We start from the raw sequence: 18,148 nt of genomic DNA, 5'->3' as shown, positions 1-18,148 counted from the left end.
ATGATTTTCTTTTCCCCAAAGACTATTTCTACTCTATAATATTTTAATAGTCTTATCCATAGATAGTGATCATGATAGTATAGATAATAAAGTGATAATTAATTTTTTTATAAAAAACTTTTATGAAATTTCAAGAAATTATTAAAACTATATCCCACATGGTTCAAAATACACTTTCAATATAGTTGAAAATAAAATTTCAAGATATTTTTTAAGACACTTTCTATACATTTTAATGATTTTTTTTCAAGAACATTGCAAGAATTGGAAAGTACCTTTCAAGATATTCAAGAAAATATTTTGAAGATGTTTTAAAATACATACTCGAGAAATTTGAGGAATTCAAAATAAAGTTTAAGGATTTTTTTCAAGCATTTTTGGTTTAAAAAAAAATTTGAACAAACTTTAAATCCATTGTCAAGATATTTTTCGAGAAATTTTTGAGATTTTTAAAATTAATTCTAATGATTTTTTTCCCCAAGAATATTTCATAACATAACATTTTTAAAAGAGACTTTGAAGAACATTTCAAGATGATTTTATAGATATTAAGAACCACCAAGAAATTAGAAAATAAAAAAAACAATGATTTAAAAAACAAAAAAAGATTACAAGATTTTTTTAAAAAAAGAAACTTTCAATACATTTTTAAGACACTTCAAATAAAAGTTCAAGATATTTTTTTAAATAGATTAAGAAAAACCTAACCCTGGCCTAAATACAAACAAAACCTGGTTTGAGCCTGCAACCATCCAACTCTGAAGCTTTAAGCATGACTCGGAACCTTAACTCGGAACCTGGTTTCAGACTTTTAATTTGAAACCCTAACTAACCCTTGCTTGAAACAATAACTTGAAACCCTAACCTCGACTTAAATAGAAACCCTAATTTGAAACCCTAACCCTTGTTTGGAATCTACATTAAATGACATCGGACGCTAACCTGAATTTCTGCAACTTTACACTTCATTACCTCCATTACGTAAATTCTCGTAACTTTACTAGCTTAGCGCCACATCTGTAAAACTCAAGGGCATTACTTCACTTCTCATATACCCTGCAGTTTCAGAATTAAAACAAATAGTAAACAGTCAAGCCATTTGAGAGTCAGTTTGCAGCTTTGCGAAAAGCACAAAGTGAATCATTTTCTTTCACGTTCTCAAGTGACCCTTAAAAGTTTCCCGCTGTGTCTAAGATTGACTCTCGATATTCACAAAGCCTTCTTAAAAGCCTTCTGCGCAGAGTTATGCATACCTGTTTAAACCTGTTTAAAAATATATGTGACTGAGGGTGTGTGTGCACCCTCAGTCACATATATACAGTATCCATGTACAGCACTGTATATGATATATGCTCACTTTTAGTCATATATGTTTAAATGAGACGTGAGTGCACTTCAGTCAGGTTCTGCTTAAAATGGATGCACGTTGCGTTAATCGGGTTTGCGCGTTGTACCTTGACGGTGAGGTTGAATCGCTGCTCGCCGTGTTTCTCGTAGTCGAGTCGTTTCTTGAGTCGGAGGCTTCCTCGCTGCTCCAGTTTGTTGCTGACCACGTAGAACTTTTGCTCCTGGTCTCCGGCCACCACGCTGAAGGTCAGCTGGCCGTTTTCGCCCGTGTCGCGATCCTCTGCCCTCAGCTCCAGGACCTCGGGGAACACATGCATTACCAGTATATTACTTACTCAGGTTTCAACCTCTAACTTGAAACCCTCACCCACATTTAAAACAATAATACAAGTTTGAAACCTTTGTTGTGAAAACCTATTACTTATTTAAAACCGCACACCAGGCTTGAAGCCCTAATTTGAAACTTTAACCCTTTGTGTAAAACCATAAACTATGCTTCAAACCCTAATTTGATACCTTAAGTGGAAGTCACTCACTGCTCCAGAGTGAATTAAAAATGGTTTTCACTCTTTAATTTTAACATCGGATTTCAATTGAGTTTGAGGAGCATTCACTATAGAATTGAATACAATAGTTTTATTCCGTATTCTTATTTCCTTCACGTTCCGAGCTATACACTGCAACTATTCCGGATGGGAGGTTTGGATTTATGAGTGTGTGCAGTTTGGTGCCCATGTTCAGCTGCCTTCAACTTTTTTCTTTTTCTTTATTATTTTTTTTTTTCCTGCCGCAGAGCCGAGAACTCAAAGCAAACGCTTAAAGGGAATATAAAAGCCGCAATGTTTCTCTGGCTCCTGAGCCAGGAAAAGGAAAAATTATTCCCGACAAAAAATATCCTCCACAGTTTTGCGCTTTAATTTTTAATGGTGGGAAACGTCAAATAAAGTTTGACTTTGTTGAGTTTTTGTTTGAATGCTTACATAGCAAAATAAAAAGCACACCCACGGGTGAGGAGAAGACGGCAAGTTTAGCATGGGATTGAATACAAAAAAAGTAGCTGACATATTTTTCAGGATATTTCAAATTAAACTACTACTACTACTAACTTTTGTCAATTTAATTAATTTGTAAAATGAACAACACATTTGGTAATTAATTTTTAACATAAAAAGAAAAATCCTATATTTTATTAAAGAACGAATCAGGAACCAACAATTGAAATCAAAAGTTGAAATTGAAAGTTGAAAAAATGCCAACATGCTAACAGTTGATATGCTAACAAATAGCAATTTGAGTACAAACATCACAAAGGGTACGTTCGGAAAATTTAATATTACGCTTTCGCTGCGCTCTGCGAGTGCATCGTTCAGAGAGGCAGAGCGCGCTCCATTTTCTATCAATTTACGAACAAGCGTGCTGGCCGTTGCCAGGGATACGTCAGAGCGTCCGCCATATAGAACGCGTCAGTTCTGCCTGTAAACGTCTCCTCGGTCTCTGTCTCGGCGGTCAGAGCGGCGGGAGTGCACTCCAGCAGCTCCCAGAGTGTGGCGCTCTGAATAACCCAACAACGCTCGGAGTTTCCGAATGTTTCGCAGTGTAGGGAGCGCGCTCAGTGAATTTCCGAACGTACCCGAAGACACATCTTAATGGATTTGACATCGTGTCCTGGAGTCAGATACTATTTTGAAATGTTCGTAAGAATGGATAAAATGGGGTGGGATGCCAGATACTGTGCATTAACTTCAGTACAAACATCGCAAAGACTGCCCCTAATGGATATGCTAACATGCTAACAGTTGGAATGCTAATGTATAGAAATTGAAGTACAGACAGATAAGTCCATACATGCAAAGGCAGACTTAAAATACTTAATAGATTTGACATTGTGCCCTGAAGTTGGGTACTATTTTAAAATGTTAGTGAGAGACTGGATAAATATGCTAGCATGCTAGTAATTGCCACGGCAAATTTTAATTGGATCAACTCATTGGTCAAGAAGAAGAAGTCCCCCTCCCCCGCTAGCTTACCTCAGCGTTGGGCTCTGCGTTTTCCGAGATCCTGGCCAGGCAGACGTGTTCGAGGAATCTGGGCGCGTGGTCGTTGACGTCCGTGATCTGAACGGTTGCCGTGGCCGTTCCCACCATGCCTCCGCCGTCCCTGGCCTCCACCACCAGCATGTAGGACTCCACCTTCTCCCGGTCCAGGCCGCCCATGGCCACCTACATTCGTGATTGATAATCACTACTGCGCTTTCTGCAAACTATTTTAATTGCTTTGGAAGATGCAAGTGATCGGTCAGGGCCAGTAAACCCTGCTCTGCTATCCTAAACACTGTCAGAAACGTTATTTACAAGCTAAATTCTATTTGCTCCATGCATTTGTATTAATTTATTCCCAACTGTCCATGCATTTCATTTGGTTTTGTTTGTATTGACTGCACCGCTTCCAGCGTACTGCATATGAATATAATTATTTTTTTTTTTTGTTCAATCTCATTTTCGCCTATGCTGTATGTGTTGCCATGTCAAAGCCTCACAACCAGTAGCGCTGGCCCGTGTATCTTCAACTATATTAGCAATGGGCCTGTTTCTGTCACCAATTAGATTTCAAACTCGCCTCACTCATTCGGCCGAACAATTACGTCAGAATTTTTCCGTCGTCTGATCGACTAGTCAGAGCAAAACCTGTTATAGCCATCTTCAGCTGCAAAACACATCTGTTGCAATCTGCACATGCATTAATGAATAATGTATTGCATTTAAATGTATGCAACATTTGTTGACTTTTGTGTCAATGTATGCTTCTTGTGTCGTTAGCTGATGAAAGAATAAAAACAAAAGCAAACAAACCGCGATAGTTCCTGTGGCATGGTTGATGGCGAACATCTCGGCGAATGCGGGGACGCCCCCCGCCTCGTCCGAGCCGCCCACGATCCTGTAGGACAGGACCGCGTTCTGGCCCACGGCCGCGTCGTCCAGGTCGGTGGCCGTCATCTCCATCACCGACGTGCCGGCCGGTGAGTTCTCGGCCACGTCGCCGTGGCAACTGGGCGCGCAGGTGAAGACAGGCGCGTTGTCGTTGATGTCCCACACGTTGATGATGACGTCGGTGAAGCCCGTCAGGCCCTCGCCGCCCTCGTCCGTGGCCAGCACCACGAAACGCCACACGGAGCGCTCCTCGCGGTTCAGCGTCCTCTGGGCGTAGATCTTACCCGTCACCTCGTCGATGATGAACTCGCTCTCGGCGCCCTGGCCGTGAAGGGAGTAGCGGAGAGCCTCCTGGTCCGCATCCTTGTCCGGGTCGGACGCTGTCACCTGCGACATTGGCGAAGGAGAAGACTCCTTGTTATTAATTACTCAACATTTATTCATCGGACAATGAGTGGGAGTGACAGCTCGACGACGACCAGCGAGGAAAATATATTTAATGTCATCAACATCCTCTCGGGTCGATTACATGCAGCGGCAGAAATAAGTATTTAACACGTCACCATTTTTCTCATTGAATATATTTGGTGCTATTGCCATGAAACTTTCACCAGATATTGGGAGCAACCCAAGTAATCCATACATAAAAAGAAAGTAGAACAAATAGGATCCGAAATTAACTCGTGTGTAATAATGTAAAATGACACAGCGAAAAAGTATTGAACACGGCAACTGGCATTTCTTTAATACTTTGTAAAAAGCCTTTGTTTGCAATGACAGCTTCAAGACGCCTCCATTATGGAGAAACTAGTGGTATGCATTGCTCTGGTGTGATTTTGGCCCATTCCTCCACACAAGCAGTCTTCAAATCTTGAAGTTTCTGTGGGCTTCTTTTATTGGTGTGCAAACAGTTCAATTTGGCTCTCATCCGACCAGACGAGAGTCTCCCAGTGTTTAACTGGCTTGTTCAGCAAACTTTAAACGAGCTGCTAATTCCAGGTCTTTTTGAAGCTCTCCACAGGTGGTCCTTGGCTCTCGGACAACTCTTCTGATTATTCTTTGCACTCCTCTGTCAGAAATCAAATTTATGGCAGTATGATTGGCTTTCCACTTACGTATTATGGCCCCAACTGTGCTCACTGGAACATTCAGAAGCTTAGAAATGCGCTTGTAACCAATGCCATCGTTATGTTTTGCAACAATTAGTTTGTGATGATCTTGAGACAGCTCTCTGCTCTTACCCATCTCGATGTGTCTTGACTCACACCTTGGCAATGAGACCTTTTTGTAGGCCATCAATTAGGACTCAACCATCTTAAATGCATTTGCACTGACAAGAGGCTGGATTGCTGTTTGATTATTGGTCGATTTTAGGTGTTGTCTTGGCGTTCCATGCCTTTTTTGCACCTCCCTTTCTTCATGTGTTCAATACTTTTTCCCTGTGTCATTTCACATTTTTTGACAACGTTTAAATTAATTGCTTTTAATTCATTTCATTACATTGTACTCATCATTATTTTTATTGCATTTAATCAAATTTAATTTAGAATCATTGCAGTTATCTTAATCTTATTTAATTGCATTTTGTCATTTAGTTTATTTGAATTCCATTTTGTTATTATTCATTTTTGTTCCAATCCAACTTTACTTATATCACACTAATGTGCTTAAATTCGGAAAAAAAAGATAAAAAGATAAATAGATAAAAAGAGTTTTTGCAAATGGGAATATCTTCAAAACAGAACTTTATTACAAAGTTTCTTACCTTTGCAAACGACAGAATTCGATCAGAGCGCATACCTGTAAGACAAAGACGGGCGAACCGTCCAGTTCCTCTGTCACGCTGCCGTAGTATTCATTGACGGTGAACACGGGCGCTTCGTCGTTCTTGTTGACCACGTTCACCGACACCGTGGTGTAGTCCTCCCACTTGCCGTCGGAAGCCAGAACGTGCAGCTTGTACCTGGGATGAGCAGATCCCGACTTTAGCGGGCATCAACAACCTCGGTGACAATCGACAGAGGTGGGAATCACCTCCTGCATACTGAAGTCAAAAGAAAATCTCAAGTCTTAAACATCAATCTTTGCCGACTGTGGGCCTGTGAAGCCCTTTGAGACTATTTTGTGAGAAGGGGTTATACATAAAAAAAAAAAAAGATTTTAAAAGTAACTAAAAGTACCTGTGGACACAATACTACTTACGGACATTAATACTAGCAATCGCTAAGCACCTTAGCATAGCATGCTAACTTAGCATATAAAGGATACAGTTGGTACGACGCTGACTTAACTTTGCCAAATTTAACAATTGTAAACTGGAAATAGTAACGCGTTAGATGACTCATTACTGAAAAAAGTGGGCATATGAGAATAATGTGTTAATAACGTGCTACTGGCATCACTAGTCCCAAGTTACTGTGGCAAAAAACAAGTCGAGTCCAGACTAAATTTCAAGCAAGTCGAGTCAATCCATTGCTTGCGTTGAGCAAGTCAAACGTCAAGTGACACAATCTTGCTCAGTCACAAAATATATTCGTATTTTAGCCACTTTACACTGTATCGGCCTGTACTTGTATTAGTAATGCTCTACAAATATATTCACAAACACATACTTTTTGAATGATCCCAAACCAGTCTATGTATTGTCTTCTCAATTCAATACATAACCAACAAAAATCTTAGTTCATGATTTACTTGCTTAACTGTGTTAAGTTAATGTAGCTTAGCTGTCTTAGCTGTCTTTGTTGGTCTGATAGTGACAAATGAAGTTAGATATCGTTGTTGTTCTGTTTCTTTTGTGTTGACCTTTTTGCATTGTGCTTTGATCGGATTTAGTTTTGTCCTAATGTTTCCCGTGTTTGTTTGCTGTATAATTCCTATGCATGCTGTTTTTTGAATAAATAAATTTTTTTTTTTAGATTCCCTTGAACTCCTGTTTTTCATTGCCTGCTTCCCTGCGCTTGGCCCTCTTGCAGATTTCATCAAAAACATAATCCATGAAGCCGCATCATAGTTCACTGGTGCGATACAACTTAAAAAAATACACCAAACTAAGTTGAAAATGTATGGGCAGCGGTGGCAATGAGGTTCAGATCTGCCACTAAGGGGACCAAGGTTTAAGCCAACCATCAGAAAAATGTGGGCAAAGAAAAAGACTGTAGACCCCGATCTCTCTGGTAATTGACTGACGAATTTTGTTTGTCTACCTTTTGTTCTGCTCGTAGTCCAAAGGTTGAGCGACGAAGATGGTCCCCACTTCCGGTTCCACGTCAAACACGCCTCCCGTGTTTCCAGACGTGATCTGGTAGCGCAGTTTGGCATTCCCGCCTGCGAGATAGCACAGAAACGTCACCCAAATGGCCGTCACTCACTGAGACGCGCTCATCGATTTCCTGGGAGGAAACATCCCCGGGGGAAGCGCTAGTCTCCGAAGCCGTGGTCCGCTTGCCAATCGGCCGGTCGGTCAGTGTTAATGGAGAGCATTTGTGCACGTTAGCGTGAGGAAGTGCAATCAGATGGCTGTCTCGACACGCCAGACAAAATGGTGATTCCTCGGGCCGGGTACGTGAAGAGCGGCTTGTGATGAGAAATCCATGAAAGGTTTATCTTTCTGCCTCATTGTGGAAAACCCTCCAGGAACAACAAGTGGACATTTTTAACAGAACTGCCATGTTTAAAAGTTTTAAAAAAAAATGTAAAATGATGTTTCAGTGTAATATGAATGCAGTGGAATGCTCCTAATCTCGCACGGTTCAGAAATTGACCAACACTTGATGGCAGTGTAAACTCCCATCATGTGTGACGTCAACATGAGAGTCTTTCTTAAACCAAAATGGCTGACTTCCTGTGTCTTTTTGGGGATGGCATCTTAAGACCTTTTTATGGGTCTGGTTATGATTGAAAGGCCTACCAAATTTCACCTTGATAAATAGAACTGGATTCAGGGGCTGAATTTTCAAAAGAAATATGGGGGAGCCAATTTCACTGGAAAAGTTATTTAAGCATGGCAAAACCCTAAAATTGTAATTTATCTGGCCAAAAATTTGTCATAACAGTGTCGTCGTACCATTTGACAGCTCAGTTCAGTTAGCATCAAATAATTAAAATGTTTGGCTTTTCATCTGCTTTTTCCCACACAGCAGCAGCCAACTGAGCATTCTAATATTTTTGCTGATATTAAAGTTTTGTATTTTATGGCGAGTCATCAAACTTCGCCACCATGCTCTGCCCACAAACAATCATGAACACAATTAATTCTCACAATTTAGTATTGCCCATCTGTGTAGAATATGTGGTTCATATCTTTTGCCAATCTGATAAAATCTCAAAGACAAATCCATCTTTGAAGGACCTGGAAATGGCCAACAAGAACTGAAAATGGCCGTTTCAAACTAAAATGGTGGACTTTTCGGGTATGGCTTCTTGAGGCTTTTTTTGTAGCGCTACTCATGATAGACATGCCTACCAAATTACACGATGCTAAATTAAACTGGTTTTAGGGGCTGAATTTTCCCAAAACCACTAAATACTGAGACAATTTCAGGTGGATAATATGTTTTTTTAGTTTTTTTATACAGCCCTATGGGGGGCACAATCCAGTGCAAACTGTAGGCCGGTCCCAAGCCTGAATAAATGCAGAGGGTTGTGTCACGAAGGGCATCCGGCTTACAACTTTGCCAAACAAATATGAGCGTTCATCCAAAGAATTCCGTGGCACAGGTTAACAACGTCCACCACCGGCGCCGTCAACCTGCACTGCGCCGGTGGAAATTCAGCAACTGTGGGTCGAAGATGAAGAAGAGGTGGAAAGCGGGTTCTTCGGCAGAAAGAGAAGAGGAAAGCATGCAGCCAAGAACTGAATGTGGGGACTTTGAATGTTGAGACTATGACAGGAAAATCTCCGGAGTTGGTTGACATGATGATTAGGAAATAGGGGTGATGAAGAAGTGATGGGTAAGTGCGGCATCCAGGAAAGGAACAGATGGTGGTAGACTTTGCAAAAAGGATGCAAATGAACACTTTTTTCCAGAAGAGGGAGGAACATAGGGTGACCTACAAGAGCGGAGGTAGAACCACGCAGACGATGTAATCTGACGGAGGTTACCGACTGTAAGGTAGTGGTAGGGGAGAGTGTGGTTAGACATCATAGAATGGTGGTGTGTACGATGACTCTGGTGGTGGGGAGGAAGATTAAGAAGACAAAGGCAGAGCAGAGAACCATGTGGTGGAAGCTGAGACAGGACGAGTGTTGTGTGTCTTTTCGGGAAGAGGTGAGACAGGCTCTCGGTGGACAGGAGGACCTTCCAGAAGACTGGACGACTACAGCCAAGGTGATCAGAGAGACAGGCAGGAGAGTACACAGAAGTATATCATCAGGCAGGAAAGGAGAGAATGAGACTTGGTGGCGGAACCTCACAGTACAGGAAATCATACAAGGAAAAAGGTTAGCTAAGAAGAAGTGGGACACTGAGAGGGCCGAGCAGAGGCGAAAGGAATACATTGAGATGCGACATAGGGCAAAGGTTGAGGTGGCAAAGGCCAAACAAGAGGCATATGATGACATGTATGCCAGGTTGGACACTAAAGAAGGAGAAAAAAAATTCTACAGGTTGGCCAGACAGTGGGATAGAGATTGGAAGGATGTGCAGCAGGTTAGGGTGATTAAGGATAGAGATGGAAATATGTTGACTGGTGCCAGCAGTGTGCTAGCTAGATGGAAAGAATACTTTGAGGAGTTGATGAATGAGGAAAATGAGAGAAAAGGAAGAGTAGAAGACGTGCTGTGGTGGACCAGGAAGTGGCAATGATTAGTAAGGGGGAAGTTAGAAAGGCACTAAAGAGAATGAAAAATGGAGAGGCAGTTGGTCCTGATGACATTCCTGTGGAGGTAAACATCTAGGAGAGGTGGCTGTGGAGTTTATGACCAGCTTGTTCAATAGAATTCTAGCGCGTGAGAAGATGCCTGAGGAATGGAGGAAAAGTGTGCTGGTGCCCATTTTTAAGAACAAGGGTGATGTGGAAAGCTGTGGGAACTATAGAGGAATAAAGTTGATGAGCCACACAATGACGTTATGGGAAAGCATAGTGGAGGGTAGACTCAGGACAGAAGTGAGTATTTGCGAGCAACAGTATTGTTTCATGCAGAGAAAGAGTACCAGAGAAGCATGATTTGTCTTGAGGATGTTGCTGGAGAAGTACAGAGGTCAGAAGGAGCTACATTGTGTCTTTGTGGATCTAGAGAAAGCCTATGACAGAGTACTCAGAGAGGAACTGTGGTACTGCACGCGGAAGTCTGGAGTGGCAGAGAAGTATGTTAGAATAATACTGGACATGTACGAGGGCAGCAGAACAGCGGTGAGGTGTGCTGTAGGTGTGACAGACGAATTTAAGGTGGAGGTGAGACTGCATCGGGGATCAGTCCTGAGCCCCTTCCTGTTTGCAGTGGTGATGGATAGGCTGACAGATGAGGTTAGACTGGAACCCCCTTGGACCATGATGTTTGCAGATGACATTGTGATCTGCAGTGAAAGCAGGGAGCAGGTGGAGGAACAGTTAGAAAGATGGAGGCATGCACTGGAAAGCAGAGGAATGAAGATTAGCCGAAGTAAGACAGAATATATGTGACTGAATGAGAGGGGTGGTGGGGGAAGAGTGAGGCTACAGGGAGAAGAGATAGCAAGGGTGGACTTGGGGTCAACCGTCCAGAGCAACGGTGAGTGTGGTCAGGAAGTGAAGAAACGGGTCCAAGCAGGTTGGAACGGGTGGAGGAAGGTGTCAGGTGTGTTATGTGACAGAAGAGTCTCTGCTAGGATGAAGGGCAAAGTTTAGAAAACAGTGGTGAGGCCAGCCAAGATGTACGGATTAGAGACAACAGCACTGAAGAGACAACAGGAAGTAGAGCTGGAGGTGGCGGAAATGAAGATGTTGAGGTTCGCTCTCGGAGTGACCAGGTTGGATAAAATTAGAAATGAGCTCATCAGAAGGACAGCCGAGGTTCGATGTTTTGGATCTCATCATGAGAATGTACCAAATAAAGTGTCCCTTAGTGCAAATATTCACGTGTCCATTCTCAGGAAGTCTTTTCAGTTCAATTTTATTTCACAATCACCATCGAAAATGATAAGATACAAAAGAAACCGATCATTTTATGCTGAACATTTGACACAAACTCTCATTTTGCAGCATGTGGCCACATAATAACTAGAGTTGGAAAGCATTTTGAAGTATTTTCAATGTGTTTTCATTCAGTCAGGCAGGAAAGTTTGCTCTGCATACATAAGACGAATTATTTCACCTCGATTGTATAAAAAGGTCAAATACGCTGAATGTGAAGCGTCTGCAGCAGTTTCACAAGGTCTGATGGACGCGTTCGGGCGTTCCATCAGTTTTTCTAGCCCACACAAAAGTGCATTGTGATGACATATAATTGCATTGTGGAGATTCACTTGCAGCCATTAAAACAATTCCATTCCTTTTTAACATGTCCTAGCACATTTTTCCGAGCTGCCCTTGAACAAATAATGAGCGATCGCTCACACACAGAGCAGATAAGACAGAAGTATGCTGAAAAAACGATAAATAAACCAGTCTGTAAGAGGCAAAAATCCTTCCACAGGTCCCCCCCCCCCCCCAAAAAAAAAACAAAAAAAACAAAGTATGTTGAGTAAAACTCTTAAACGTCAATTTATGACAATTAGTAAGTGGGCTTTTTTTTTTTTTTTTTATAAATATAAATTATGAAGCTGTGATTGAGTGCAATATTTCCATGTTCACATACACTGATATTGGCAAGGAAAAAACTACTATATTGTATAATATATTTGGAAATGATGAATTCTAATCTCGCGAGTTGCGGCTTTGGTGGGCTTCGAAGGATTTTGAAATTTCAAATTTGCCGCTGGCAGTCTTTAATTATCTGTGTACTTACGTTCTACTGTCATCGGGTATACCTCAACCAGACTTTGACAGTTTTGTTCCCCCCCCCCACTTGTGAAATGATGGCTACATCCCTGTGCGCATGGCTTCCGATTGTGTCCTCCTGTCACATAATTCTGATTAGTGCCATTATCATTCCCATACGCGACTACGGAGCCATGATTCCTGAACACGTAATTGGCCTTCCTGGGTTTAACGAAGCGGAAAACGTTGTCTTAATTGCGAATGGCGCAGATTGGCGACACAGCGGTTGGCGGTGTCACTTCACGTCTACCGATGTGTGAAACATCAACACCTTTCGTTTTCACCCAAAATATATTATGTGTGTTAATAGAAAAGCCACACAGGCACGGGGAGAACATGCAAACTCCACACAGACAGGGCCGTGATTTGAACCCCGGTCCCTGAACTGTGAGGCAGATGTGCTAACCAGTCGCCCACCGTGCCGACACTAAAAGCATGACTTGTAATATTTCAACTTGTATTTATTGTTTATTTGTGCACTCGCAAGCTCAACTTTTGAATTTGGATTTGCTAGAAAGTGTATTTTACACTAATCAACTGCATGCAATTAGCCGCAACAACCACCCATTTCGTAGCGGCTGTCTGTTGGCTTTCTAAACGAGACGTCGGGGGAAACGCACAATCGCAACCTCTCTTGACTCCTGTTGACGTATTCCCTCTCCGCCCCCTCCTCCTTTCTCTAATTGTCTGCATGGCTTGAATAGTCGTAAATAAGTGCGAGGAGCTCAAGGACGGCGGCCGCGCAGGGACGCTGTGGTCCAAACAAACAAAATCAAATAAATGATGTTTTGTTTTGTTTTTTTTCTCGTCTCCCAGGTGGACTCGTTTCAAAAGACTTTTTCATTTCCCTCGACGAGACACTTTACGACAAACACACACAAACACTCATGCAATTTATGGCAACCATGTGAGATCGATAATAAAGAGGGAGCGTTTGATATACTGTATACACAAAACCTATGCCCAATAGTAAGTAAATGACACGTTCATAAATTTAAACTTCTCGTGTAGTCGTTCACTTTGCTGACTTTCTCACAGTGATGTGAACGGTCACAGTCTCTAATTGACTGAAACTTTTAAATTTGTATGATATTGAATTTAAATTCACTTTTGGTTAATTGATATCTCATCATGTAAGCGTGTGTGCGTATCTACCCAAACATTTCAAAACACTACTCGCTGACTAACTAACGAGAACACAGCATTTTTACAACACTTTACAGCTACAAAGCTGCTGGGCATGCTGGGAATTCCTCCGACACTACAGTACATTTTTGAGCTGTCATTGCAATCCCCCGATACAGTAAAACCGCAATATTTTTGCTCGGGGATATCATACCGTCAACATCAATGTCTTACTCCAACACTTCTTCCAACCAACTGATAACCCGACCCATAATTAATATAATATCCTTTATCCCCTAACCTTTAACCCCCTTGGTTTCAAACAAACTGTGACATGAAGCCTACCCGACTTACCTAATGTAATGTATTCATGCAAGCTGTACTGTACTTACAGAGTGCTGTATAGTAGATCTAGTTTGTCCGCAGGTGTTTTGGACTGACTCTGGCTAGCACGGAGGCTATAACGAGACCTTTTTGAGTGCAAGTATTGACTGGATGTGGCATTTAACGAGACTCCACTTGTTTACGGAGAGAATTCATTCCAGCTTTCTGCCAACCAACAAACAAACAAACAAACAAAAAAAGAAAAAGAGTCGCGGGCAGCAGCAGTAGTAAGGAGCTTACGGGTTCTGCCTGACTCTGTGAAATGTTATTGATTTTACTGATAATGACGTCCCAGGCGGTGGCTAGCGTTTTTAGTGCAATACAGATGTTCGATTTCTGCACAGCAGCCTCGCTCGTGCTGCAAGTTGTCACATTTGCATCTTAACAAGCACTAAATACGCTAAAAATCACATAGGCAACCGATCTTGACATTTTAGATTTTTGGATTATTATTTTTTATTTTATTTTTTTCGTCATGATTAACTTTGGCTTTTTGCGTTGCAAAAGGCATTTGCTGGTGCCAGGTGCCCAACGATACACTTAGGGTTGTCTTCATTACAGTAATGATGATAATCACGACAATTACCATCAAGGTGACTCATTTTCCGGAAGGAGGAGCAAGCAGGGCGCTGTTTGATTCCCCCGTTTAAGAGCTCCACTTGACCACCAGCCTAATTTAATACTGACGAGGTACTTAAAAAATGACAACTTTAATCTCAAAACACAATGCATGTTTTCCTGAATAAAATGATAACTTATTCTCATAATATTGCACTTTTTAATGGGAAAAAGCAAGCCGCTCCGTAGATGCGCACAGCTAGGACGAAGGGGACGTTAACTGTTTATTACATTCGCTAGCCTGCGAGCTAACGAGCAAGCGAGCTAAGTGCTGGAGTAAAAAGCTCGCTCGACCGCGACGACATCGCTACAACATCGGCGCTCGGAGTCGTGTGCGCGTGTAGTCTCACATTGCACACACACACAAACACACAAAGCCAAAAAGAAACAGTGATATTAAAATGTATCATCTGATTTAATTACAGTGACAAAGCCCAAATGCTTTCGAGTACATCCATGGTGTTTTTCTTTTCAAATTTGGCAAGCTTTAAGAAACTTTTTTTGGGCCTCTTCAGTTGGTTACAGACTCTATAACTCTGTGCCAAATGTTTAATATTTATGTCAGTGAGTGCAATTATTGCAAACAGAGCCAGAGTCTGATTTATTAATGTTTTTTCATTTATCTAAGATATTTTATTGTTCTACGTTACGATGCCAAATGCTTCACGTTCTTTAGAATTGAAAGTTAATTGTGCTTAAATAGAATGTAATTGAATAATAAATGGTCTATAATAACTTATCATATATCAGCGTCATCAAAAAAACCCCATCACAGATACAATCGTTTATCGTGATAGTTGTTGGCAAAATACATCGTCCTAAAATAATTTGCTCTTGTCGCAGGCTGAGAGCAACGAATAACACCAAAATATTGCACAAATGTACAAATACAAATCTGCAATATAGCGGGACCGCGACGCAACAACCGTCATATAGCGGAGGATTTACTGCATCTCTACTCCGTGATGATAAATTGCAGAGACTCGTTTTGGCAGGGCCGGGACTCATTGTTTCTATGACATGTGCATCCCTGGACTCACGTCGTCTCAAGTGGAAAATGATCTCTGCAAATGGTTCAGATGAATACCGGTCTAAATCAAGGTTGAGTTCAAATTGTGACCTATAGGTGGCAGTCCTTTGGTGCACTTTTCCTTATTCATCTGTGTAACACTGGGCCGACATCGCAGAAAGTAAGGTTCGGAGATTGGCAGAAGACTTGGAAAGTAACTAATGCTTTAGATTTGGTGCCAGTGCATCAGCATGTTAGTATAAATACATTTGATTTATTATTTGTCATGAAATATTGATAGATTTGATTTGTTTGGACTTAGACCACTATTGCTCCAAACTGTTTTGTTTCCAACACCTTTTCTTTCCGCCAACCTAGAGGCTACAGACTGGGATCCAACCAATGAAATTGAAGATGATGAGAGTCCAAAATGATTATATTTGGCAAAATACCTAAATCTGAGGGAGACCACAATTTCCGTAAAGACAAATATTCGGAAGATTCATTGCAATACAAATCACCGAGATATAAATCTGCCATATTTTATTGCAGCTGTAAAACTTTTAATCACCCTCTTGCAAAAAGATAAAAAATGGAGTTAGCCCACTCTAGTGGTCAGCGTGGTTTGGCCACCCACTTTTAACAGTGACGAAAATGTCCAAAAAGTCGAACTGGTGCTAAAGTGGATTTACGAGGTTGTCAGCGTACAGCGACACGTTGCTAATGGCGCAAATTAACATTTGGACAACTCCGCCGGGCCGGAGAAAACCGCTGCGAGCACACGTGGGCGGCCAGAGTTGTAAAAAGGGACAATATTATACAGTCCATCTTTTCATAATTCCGAGGATGTCGGATGAGGAGTGGCGCAGTTCGACCCTCAGAGCGATAATATCGCCGAGTCAGCCCACCGAGTTTAAATCTCGGGGACTTAACGAGGACACGTAATTAGCGCTTTATTATAGGCAGGTGGATTGAAAAGGTCAGCAGCTTGTTGGGTTTCTAATATCGCGCGAGATATCGAACTGTTTTGCCCGGACGATTTCATGCTCGGCTCATGGCGTTGGCTCAGGCTAGAAGTACCGATCTTCTGAAGGAAGTACAACGTATCTAAGGTACTACAATATACACTGTTTACACTAACTGGAATGTTTATGTACCGCTACTGTCACCATGCATAACGCACCTCGTCTTAGTTCATATTTATATAAGTTGAAAGTACCATATTTATAATAATAATAATCTATAAGGTACTATATTTGCATTACATTTAATGTACCGAAAATGCACCGTATTGAATGGTGCATGTACCTGTAATGTATATTTACATCATTTATTAACCCGTATATAAATATATATTTATTGAACTCTAATGTACCAGATTCACTTCATATTTAATATACCTGTATATTTTACGTACCTGTAATGTACCATGTTTAAATTAGATTTTTATGTATTTCTAAATGGATCTAAAATGTACCATATTCACTTCATATATAATGTACAGTACCTGTAATTTACGTATACATCATATTTAATGCAACTTTCAAGTACTACATATACTGTTCATTTAACGTTTATGTACCTCTAATGTATCTCATTTACATCAAATGTAATGTAACTAATGTACCATAGTGACTTCATATTTAATGCACGTGTAATGTCCCGGGCGCGCCGTCCTCACCTTCGTCGCCGTCGTTGGCACTGACGGTGAGGACAGCAAAGCCCACGTCGGCGTCCTCGTCTGCGTCCACGTCGTACGTGGTCTGGGCAAACGCCGGCTTGTTGTCGTTGACGTCGCTGATGAACACGCGGACGTACGCCGTGTCTGACAACAACAAACGCACAACAACAACAACAACGACGACATCGTTTAGTCTTGGACAATTAGTAATTTATTCTTCAAAACAAATAGTCGCAAATTGTGATGATAATTGCCATATTGTGGGAAAACACAACTTTAGTCAGGAACTTTTTTTTCTCTGAAAACACAACTTTATTCTCATAGGATGAATACTTTTTTTTCCATTTAAAAAATATCCCTTTCTTCAAACATTTCTCTTTAAATCTTTGTTCTTAATTATCAACAATAACGACACCCTTTTTCTTGAATAAAATAAAATAAAATACAACTTTAGTTTTGAAAAGGCCTTTTTTTTTCTTTAAAAAATAAAATTTTATTCTTGGAAGATTACTACAATTTTCTTTTAAAAAAATACAACTTAATTTTTACTATTTATGTATCGTTGTAAATAAAATATTCTCAAAAATTATTTTTTTGGTTCATATTATAGAAAAAAAATTATATCAAAAATGTTATTGAAAAAGTATGACTTTTTCTCATGATTGCAAGCCTTATTCATGAAGTATTTATTTTGTAAAATAAGGACTTTTTTCCCCCCCTAAAACTAAACATTATTGTTGTCAGGTTACTACACTTGTCTTGAAAAATGTAACGTTCGCCTTAAGAATAATACAATTCTATTTCAAATTTTTTTTTATTCCCATGACATTACTACTATTTGCGAAGGAATATTAAATTTTCTGAAAAAAAGGCTTTCTTCCCTTAATATTCAACCTTTGAAAAAAAATACTCCTTTCTTTCCCAAAAATTTCGACTTTATTCTCAAAACATTATGCCCTAAAAAAAAACAATTTAATAGAAACATTCTCTAAAAAGTTCATAGAATTACATTGAATTTTCTTTTGAAAAAAATCATTTAAAAATATGACTATATTTCCATGATATTGAACCATTTTCTAAAAAACACCACCCTTTTTT

General features: G+C 40.6%; 1 protein-coding gene across 1 annotated transcript in view; it reads right to left on the bottom strand.

Moving 5' to 3' along the window:
* The window catches only part of si:ch211-186j3.6 (neural-cadherin), a 207,125-nt gene that overhangs the window by 88,911 nt on the left and 100,066 nt on the right, over positions 1–18,148 (bottom strand). Inside the window, exons 16-21 of the mRNA XM_061764771.1 lie at positions 17,051–17,194; positions 7,481–7,601; positions 6,075–6,237; positions 4,197–4,661; positions 3,375–3,566; positions 1,455–1,646 (exon numbers count right to left, since the gene is read on the bottom strand). Coding sequence (XP_061620755.1) covers positions 1,455–1,646; positions 3,375–3,566; positions 4,197–4,661; positions 6,075–6,237; positions 7,481–7,601; positions 17,051–17,194 — 1,277 coding nt within the window. The remainder of the gene's footprint in view (positions 1–1,454; positions 1,647–3,374; positions 3,567–4,196; positions 4,662–6,074; positions 6,238–7,480; positions 7,602–17,050; positions 17,195–18,148) is intronic.

This window comes from Phyllopteryx taeniolatus, unplaced genomic scaffold (assembly GCF_024500385.1).
Source record: "Phyllopteryx taeniolatus isolate TA_2022b unplaced genomic scaffold, UOR_Ptae_1.2 contig_24, whole genome shotgun sequence".
NCBI lineage: Eukaryota > Metazoa > Chordata > Actinopteri > Syngnathiformes > Syngnathidae > Phyllopteryx > Phyllopteryx taeniolatus.
This window is presented reverse-complemented; position numbering and strand designations above follow the sequence as displayed.